The sequence below is a fragment of the Epinephelus moara genome, chromosome 7 (genome assembly GCF_006386435.1).
Source record: "Epinephelus moara isolate mb chromosome 7, YSFRI_EMoa_1.0, whole genome shotgun sequence".
In the NCBI taxonomy this organism is placed as follows: Eukaryota; Metazoa; Chordata; class Actinopteri; order Perciformes; family Serranidae; genus Epinephelus; species Epinephelus moara.
Window position 1 is genome coordinate 2,464,053 of NC_065512.1, and position 9,072 is coordinate 2,473,124.

The window sequence follows — 9,072 nt, forward strand, 5'->3', positions numbered from 1 at the left end:
TGGTACTACTGTACTTTCAATAAAGCAATCGTACTATCAACTTCCCAAACACTCTGTCTGAATACATTGCTCTTCTTAATGGGTTCAGCTGACTATTTAATCTGCAATTTCCTATGACCTGTATCCCAAACACACACCATGTGAAATTGTACGTGGGCAACTGTGCACTCAATGGGTATGGACTAGTTATTATTATTGTACTTGTTAGTGGCAAGATTTAAAATGTTCAGAACAGGTATTACAATACAAACACACCTGCTGAATGTCACATCTCACAGTCATGTCGATATCCCAGTCTCAATAAACATATGAACCAGTGTCTCCTGTATTTGTTGAAAACCTTGACCAAACTGTCAAAGACTAAAACTGAAGACATCTCCTGTGCAAGTTTTGTAAGTTTAGAGACAGAGAAATAAATGGTTGTGATACTTATCTGTGAGGATCTGAATAAATAATAAAAACATGGATGTCAGAAAAGTGGGCTTGTTCACTCATTTAATTTTGCGTTGGCACTGCCAAGGGCAAAGGTCAAGTCAGATGACAATGATGCTAATTTGTGCCATCGATCAGGGGTGGATACATGGACTTATATGAAATTATAAATACTTAATTTCCATCACAGTGAAACAGAATCATTTCACAACAAAACTATTTATAGTTCGAAGTGAACGTTATCAAATACGTTGATCTACGTGCTACATTTAATTAACTAAAGCCAAGTGGTAATAAGTTCATACAAGCACCCATGACTAAAATCCAAAGTCTAACACAACACATTCTCACTCCAATTTCGTCACATGTTCAAATTTGGTCCTGGACTTTACATGTTGAGATACAAAATGTAAGTACATCACCATTCGGGATTAAGTATGGCAGATGTGTCTGGTCTCCCTCCTGTTCAGACAAATTTCCAGCTGACCTGACCCTGGTCGGGCCAATCACAACTGTTTGTCAGATATGAGGCGAGTTTGAGACTACGACTGAAAACTTGCAGAGCCTTTGCGCCTTGCACAACATATGTGATGACATCATTTTTGGCTCATGCACCCTTGTGCCAAGAACACTACTGCGAGCATAAGCCAACCCATCCTCACTATGACCTCGTCACATGTCCACGTTTGGTCATGGACTTTGCACGTCCACATATGACGTCCAAGGTACCCTGGGTGTGTTGGTTGTTGACGTTCTGGGACGCTGTGTCAACTTCAGCCTGTTACATGCATTGTCTGTTTTCAAAATACACTTCTGTTTTCACAGGAAATGTACAGTTTGCATACAGTCTCTTTCAAAATAAAAGCACTACGTTGGTTCAACACCGATAATTAATGGGTTTTTTTTTCCTTCAACAACACACACGTGATTGGGTTTAGGAAAACAGAACAGGGTTTGGCTTTACAGTATTACAGGAAGTGAACAGCAGCTTCCTGGGTGAAAGTCAGTGGTTGTTAGACCCATCCACCACCAATCTTATTTGCTTTTTGATAGGTCAAAGTGAATCAACCAGTTGAGAACTTTTCAACTATGTTGCACTATCATCAGGTTTCAATGGCTGTTAAAATATAATAACAATCATAGTAATTATATATATTCATTAAGATCAGTCTAACAAATATAATTTAATCTTTATCAGCAAAAAGTTTTGTACAAAAGTTCTTTGTTTCAGAACATTCTCTAAACCTAAAGTGCAATAAAAGTGTGCTTTGCAAAATAAACCTGATGAGTGTGAAATCAGATTTATATAACTGTTTTCTGATGCACCACATTTAAAGTTAATGTTTGGTTAACTCAAACTATTTTGTTAACAATGAACTAAATGATCACAATTATAAAAGTCCTGTCTCTATAAACTGCAGTTATCACACATTAAGCCACGATGAAAGGGTCACCTTTAGAGTATGAGGCAAATATCCAGCACACAGTGAAAGACAGAGGTGTCATATTGCAGTTGGAACCTTCTCTTTATATGTTAACAATAATGCATGTGTACAGTACATGCATTTCCACCAGAGTGGTATAGTGCGAGATAATAACCCTTTAGCGCCCTGACTGCTCAGTAGGCTTCTCTTGCATGTTGCTGGCTCAGGGATTTGCACAATAGAAGCCCTACATACTTTTTCCACATTGAGCACGTATAAAAGTAACGGTTACCCCTGCCAGGGATACACAGCTGCCACAACTCAGTCCTGAGGACAGACCAAATACAATCATGAACATGGGCAGGGTAGGTACTAGGGATGAGCCCTGCATTAAAATAATCCACTTCAGGCTCAAATTTAAACTTGATTAATTGTCACTGCATTGTTATTGTGGTGCTGATGAAGCATTGTTGTGTCTCAGATCATCTTCTACGAGGACAGGAACTTCCAGGGTCGTCACTATGAGACCAGCAGCGACTGTCCTGAGCTGACCTCCTACCTGAGCAGGTGTCACTCCTGCAGGGTGGAGAGCGGCTGCTTCATGGTCTACGACCGCCCCAACTACATGGGAAACCAGTACTTCATGAGGAGGGGCGAGTATGCTGACTACATGAGCATGATGGGAATGTCAGACTGCATCAGATCTTGCCGTAATATCCCCATGGTACTGACGGTTATTTATTCATATCATAGTATTTCCTTCAGATATCTTTGAGTGGTTTTCTGACCTTTCTTTTTCCCATTACAGCACAGAGGATCCTACAAGATGAGGATCTACGAGAGGGAGAACTTCGGTGGTCAGATGCATGAGCTGATGGACGACTGCGACAACATCCAGGACCGTTACCGTATGAACGACTGCATGTCCTGTCACGTGATGGACGGTCAGTGGCTGATGTACGAGCAGCCCCAGTACAGAGGCAGGATGATGTACCTGAGGCCCGGAGAGTACAGGAGCTTCAGGGACATGGGAATGAGCGGCCAGAGGTTCATGAGCATGAGGCGTATCATGGATTCCTGCATGTAAATGGTCATTAAATAAAAAAAATTCCATTCCTCTATTTTGACTTTCTGTTTCACTGGTTGTTTTGAGGCCTGGGTGGTTCAGGAGGGGACGTTAATGGGGATGAGGTGGGCATCAGAGGGTGTAAATGATGTTGAGAAAATCCCTGTATGTGGTAAACTTTCATGCATAAAAGAACTGCATAATAACAGAAAATAAATATTAAAATCTGTTATTAATTTAAGTTTAACACTGCACATTTGCAGTTAGATGGAATTCAGATTTATTTGGTTTCACAAACAAATTCTAATTCCCACACACATTTAATTTATATTTAGAGGATTGTTTCTGCAGCACATGCCACCCTATAGTGTACAACGTCATCCAGAACATGTAGATGCAAGTGCTTCTAGCAGTCACACATTACAAATATTGTATTTGTGGTTTGATTACAATGCTTGAGTGTCTTGGTTCAAAGAATAGGGCACCATCCCATCTCATGTCTACCTTTGAATCAGTTATAATTTCTTTAAATTTGTTCTGAGCTCTTGAAATTTGGCTTCTCAGACAATACTGGACATGTGTTTTTCTTTATGTTATCTGACAGTGGGTTTAAATCAGCGTATTCTCATAGGACGATTCATATGATATCCAATGAACAATGCATGCACAGCAATTTGCATGACATCCTACAAATTAGTGCCCCACCAATGACATTACATCCTTAACGTACCGTTACATAATTAACGTAAAGTTACAGAGGTTAGGTTTAGGAAAATAAACATGGTGAAGACGTATCTTAAAATGATTCACACGGTTCCAAACACGTGTCTCCAGGGGAAAGTTGTGAGGGAAAGTCTGGGTTCAGTGACCCATCCACAACCCAGCCTAACTCCTTATAAGATCACTCGGGACTGCTTTCTTGTTAACTCCCGTCAGTGCATTGGTCACATGATCGCAGCCTGTCAAATATGTGGGATACGTAAAAATTTGAGTGCATTACAGTCCGTAGAAAAACCGTTTGTGAGAGCAGCATGTTTTAAATATATTTTGCTGAAGCTGTGTGATCTACAAAGTCAACAATGTCTCGTCAGTTTACGAGGTATGGGCAGTAAGCGTTAAGGGTTATCTTGTGCAGGCATAGAGAATTCCTTGTTGAAACAGTCCAAGAATGGCTGCCACACATAATTCTTTTTTAGTACAGCCTTGAGAGGAGTATCTCAGTTTCTCTAGCTTTAAATGGGCCAATACTTTCTCAAGCCAGTGTTTATGTATTGGAGCCTAAGCGCTCTTCCAATTAACAAGAATTAATTTTCTGGCAAGGGAGTGTAACGAAAGCAACCACACTTGCTTGCTTTGTTGAAAGTGTAATCCCCTCAGGTGAGGTACCCATTATTGCCATCACTGGGTTGGGGCTGATCCTTTTCTTAAGGCCCAAACACACCCGGGCGGAACGTACGTGGAGCGGACTCTGCGGAGGTCCGCCCGGACTAAAAGTGGATGTCTGCAAGCCCCGTGCGCGCAAAGCTCAGATTTTACAACCGCGCAGACTCCGCTCCACGCACCAGTGTCACACAAAAGACTGCTTGGCATGTATTTTTCACATCGCGGGGATTTTTCACGGACATTTTTACAGGAAACTTCCAAGCGGACGTGCGCTCGACTATGGAAGCCCGAATGACTGCGGACATCCCTCGCGGAGTCCGCTCCGCTTATAGTACGCCCGAGTTTGTGAGCACCTTTACAAACATAAGAGATGGCATCAAAGATAGATAGCCAGAAGGAGCTCAACCTCGAGCACAACCAAAACATGTGACTGAGGGTGGCCTCTAATGCACCTATAATTTAGTACAACCCCACACCTGCAGTGGCTGGACGGCCGTCAGTGCTCCTGGATGTGGCGCCCTGCAGCACTTCATGTGACTGACCTATTTCCAGCCTTACTGCCCCCAAAATTAAATGCATGTGTCCCCACTCGCCCTCTGCTTGTACATAGCAGCTCCCACAGCAGCCCTTTTTCTCTGCTCCTACGGCAGCTCGACTCCTCTCCTCACCGTGGATGTACAAAGAGAACTGTGCTGCTGTTGCTGTGTCTCTTGTGTGACAAAGAATGGATGCACAGAGACTTGTTGTTGAGGTCGAGACATACATACCAAGCTAAACAACCCATAATCCAGTCATTATACAGACAATGGCCAAAAAGATGCTGCGTGGCAAGGCATAGCTCAGTACTTAGACACAGAACCAACGACAATTGATGTTTTGACTGACTGCTGCACACCTCACCACAGTAAGAGTCTAACTACCGAAAACATACGGCACGGAGGTGGCGTGACTCGTCTGCTGCAGTAAGCGCACAGCAGAGAGCATTCATTACAATCAGCAGCAGAGCAACCTCATATGTTTTTACATTTCACAATAAAATAAATGAAACAAAAGAGTGCATCTTGATGTTAAAATCATCCAGTTAAATAATTCAGTACCAGTCAATAGTCTATATGCTTCCAAACCCTGCACAACCCGTTGCATTATCACTTGGCAAAATTCACTATGCAAAATGTGAAGCTGGCAGCAACCGCAACAAAGAAGATGGCGTCTGTGTAGCAGGTAAAACAAAGAACCCGGTTCATCCTGCTTACGTGATGCATCCTTACCCTGTGTATTTCAGCCGTAAGGAGGCACAATAGCTTTGATGAGTTTGATTGCCTCCCCTCTCCACTCTACTGAAGCTCAGCTGTCACAGTAGTGATGTTGTTTTGTACCCGAACAATTTGCGTCATCATGTCATGACACTCACAGTGTAGAGAAGTGTGTCAATCACAACATCCCAAGCCCATCATACGTTGGCGTCAACCTTTGCATTCTGCCATCCATTATTTCTATTTTGGAGACAATGTTAAAAACGACCCTCTCGCCCTCCTTTCTACTTTTTCACGCATGACCGTGCACTTCAGAGGATTCTGAGGAGTTCAACTCATGCTGCATATGCAGATTTCGAAGCAGACCAGCCACTTTGAGAAATGTCTTTTCAATAGAGGTGCTCACGGGTCTACCCAGACCTGAAACTGACCCAGGATCTGTAAAGAATCAGGTGCACGTTTCATTTTGGTCAAATGGGTCCAGGTTGTGTCCCATTCTATTACTTCAGGTCCTCAGATCTGTTTATCATGATGGGTCACATTTGAGTGAATCCGAGAAGACCTGTAAGTAAGGTAAGGTAAAAAAGAACTTGATCAGCAGGGGCCAGTGAGTTGGAGGCAGAGTGGATATTATACACATATCTTGGGCTTGGGTAATTCATTTTTCCGTAATCGCTTTTCCTGTGAGAGGTCACGGGTGTGCTGGAGCCTCTCCCAGCTGACTATTTTTTTTCAATTATCTGACTGCTACTCTGTTAAGCAGCAGTCCACTTCCATGTTTGGTACAACCGGTGTCTACACCTGATGCGAATCATTCCTAACTATGCCCAAGTATGACATACTGTGTTCACACTAATCAAACAAACTGGACTTTGGAGTTAAGTGTACTCGACTCCAGGCCTGAGTACCTGATGTGGAAGCCTCCTTACAAATTTCCAGCACTTGAGAGGAACTAGAATCAGGCAGAATCTGCAGGTGGATGCTGGGCGGAGGTAGGATGGATTAAATGTTTGTCCAATTTGTATATATCTTGAGCTAGTAATTTGTGTATAGCCCCCGACATTGTGAAGGAATGCATCAAGACAGAAAGTTTGTGGACTACCAGCTTTTAACTGTGGAAATACAGCAGTTATAGCAGCAGGCAGCGCTGCAGCAGCAACGCACAGTAGTTTAACAAGGTGGCCGCCATGCACTGCTCACGCGGGCAGTGTGGCCTGGGGGTGAGGAAAGAAGTTGCTCTGTAATCTGATGACATGACATGCAGAATAATGAGTATGTTGAGTGGAGCAGCACAATTTGGGTCTTCTCCCTAAACTGGCTCACAGTATTCTGTAGACTCTGTAATAAATAAATATCTATATCAAGATATTGATTTCTATTATTTATTATTATATTAAATACTCTGTATTTCAGATCAGCTTTTTCAATTTATGTATGCAATATGCAAATAAATCCTACAGTAAAAAATAATTATAAAACCATAACGACAATCATGACCATCCATATTATTATTTCTATCAAGAGCAGTGTGTGCTATTAGTTGATAGTGGATATTCCCAGTATGACAGCGTCTCTCTGTCTATTTACCACTCTTTAGTTCTCTGCAGTTCTGTGTCTTCCAGGAGTGCCAGTAGGTCCCTGAGAGTTGGTTGGCTTCACCTGAAGAGAGAAGGGCCTAAGGATGTAACTGTCGTCCTAGGAGACCCCCTTTACTTGTACTGAGCAGCCAGGATGCCTTCCACATCACCACCTCTTTAGATTGTTTAGCTTTACTTTTACCATCCTCACTTCACTCATCTACACACAATTCACACCAGTCTGATTGGTCATTGTGTGTTTTTAATCCTAATTTAATAAGTACCCTTTTCACTCTTTTATTAGTGTGTGGACTCTGCCATTTGTTGCAAGCCCTAAGCCAGGTTTGTAACACCAGCATATTACCATTCCCATTTCAGATGACAATAAAATAATGTGCTTTTGTTTGAAAACCCCTCTGTCAACTGATTGTGCTCCTGCTGTTTCAGGGAAATCAAAAGTGAGATCAAGCTACAATTTAAGTAACTGTGGCTTTTGATGAGTCTATTAATGGAATCAGGAGTTATATCGTGCAGCATCCAGCAACAATTTTCATACTGTTCACAGAATACACGCACGTGATCATTTTTTGAAAGAAATATGTTCTATTATTGTTAAAGGAAAATTCTGTTTAGAGGTTGTGACCCTGTTGGTATATTGGTAAGCAACTCAAAACTATAGGCTTCTATAGTAGGTTGCTGGGTCAGGACTTTGAACAATAGAGGGGCACACAGTCTTTGTCTCTGGCCAGGTATAAATGTAACTTGTTCAGACAGGCAGAGTATCAGTTCAAACACAGTTCTCTGAGAGATCTGGGAAACCACCGCAATCATCATGGGCAAGGTAGGAAAAAAATAATAATAATGTAAATAATATTAGATCAAAGTTAATTTGACTCCAGATATGTCAGGAATATAAGTAAATACTTTGATATGTAATTATGACTTCTGTCATTAAATGGCTTAATATTTTTTTTTTTTTCAGATCATCTTCTACGAGGACAGGAACTTCCAGGGTCGCTCCTATGAGTGCATGAGCGACTGCGCCGACATGTCCTCCTACCTGAGCAGGTGCCAGTCCTGCAGGGTGGAGAGCGGCTGCTTCATGGTCTACGACCGCCCCAACTTCATGGGAAACCAGTACTTCATGAGGAGGGGCGAGTACGCTGACTACATGAGCATGATGGGAATGAGCGGTGGTATCAGGTCTTGCCGTATGATCCCCATGGTAGGTAGAAAACACACCTAAAAAAGGTGATCTTTGAGTGTTAATAGCTTTGTAACTCTGGAAGAAAAAAACATGTCTTGTTTCTGCAAAACAGCACAGAGGCCAGTTCAGGATGAGAATCTACGAGAGGGAGAACTTCGGTGGTCAGATGCATGAGCTGATGGACGACTGCGACAACATCATGGACCGTTACCGTATGTCCGACTGCCAGTCCTGCCATGTGATGGACGGCCACTGGCTGATGTACGAGCAGCCCCACTACAGAGGCAGGATGATGTACCTGAGGCCCGGCGAGTACAGGAGCTTCAGGGACATGGGCATGAGCGGCATGAGGTTCATGAGCATGAGGCGTATCATGGATATGTGCTAATTGTACATTCTGACTTCAATAAATAATGCAACTTTCTAAATTTTGGTGTCCAAGTATTTAATTCAATTACTGTGCTTTAACTTTCCTGGAAATGCAAGTTTTCAGTAATTACAAAGTTTTAAGCATTATTTTAAAAATATTATTGTAAAATTGGCATTTAAATCTTCTACCATAACATAAATCACAGTCATAGTTCTTTTTGTTGTTGTTGATTGTTTTTTGTTTGTTTTTTTGTCACAGCAAATATTCAGCCCAACTTAAGTGTGTATATAATATACTGTATATACATCTACAAAATTTTAGAAAACGTAAACATATGATTATGTATGAAATTTTAAATAT

At 41.9% G+C, this 9,072-nt stretch overlaps 2 protein-coding genes across 2 annotated transcripts; both read left to right on the forward strand.

The window, feature by feature from the left end:
- The first annotated feature begins 2,162 nt into the window (after nucleotides 1–2,162).
- On the forward strand, nucleotides 2,163–2,977 carry LOC126393308 (gamma-crystallin M3-like). The gene is made up of 3 exons (XM_050049400.1): nucleotides 2,163–2,221; nucleotides 2,338–2,580; nucleotides 2,665–2,977. The coding sequence occupies exons 1-3, from the start codon at nucleotides 2,207–2,209 to the stop codon at nucleotides 2,941–2,943; spliced, it is 537 nt and encodes a 178-aa protein (XP_049905357.1). The 5' UTR covers nucleotides 2,163–2,206; the 3' UTR covers nucleotides 2,944–2,977.
- A 4,845-nt stretch (nucleotides 2,978–7,822) lies between these two features.
- LOC126393312 (gamma-crystallin M3-like) lies at nucleotides 7,823–8,770 on the forward strand. Its single transcript, XM_050049404.1, has 3 exons — nucleotides 7,823–7,976; nucleotides 8,118–8,360; nucleotides 8,455–8,770. The coding sequence occupies exons 1-3, from the start codon at nucleotides 7,968–7,970 to the stop codon at nucleotides 8,728–8,730; spliced, it is 528 nt and encodes a 175-aa protein (XP_049905361.1). The 5' UTR covers nucleotides 7,823–7,967; the 3' UTR covers nucleotides 8,731–8,770.
- Nucleotides 8,771–9,072: the final 302 nt, after the last annotated feature.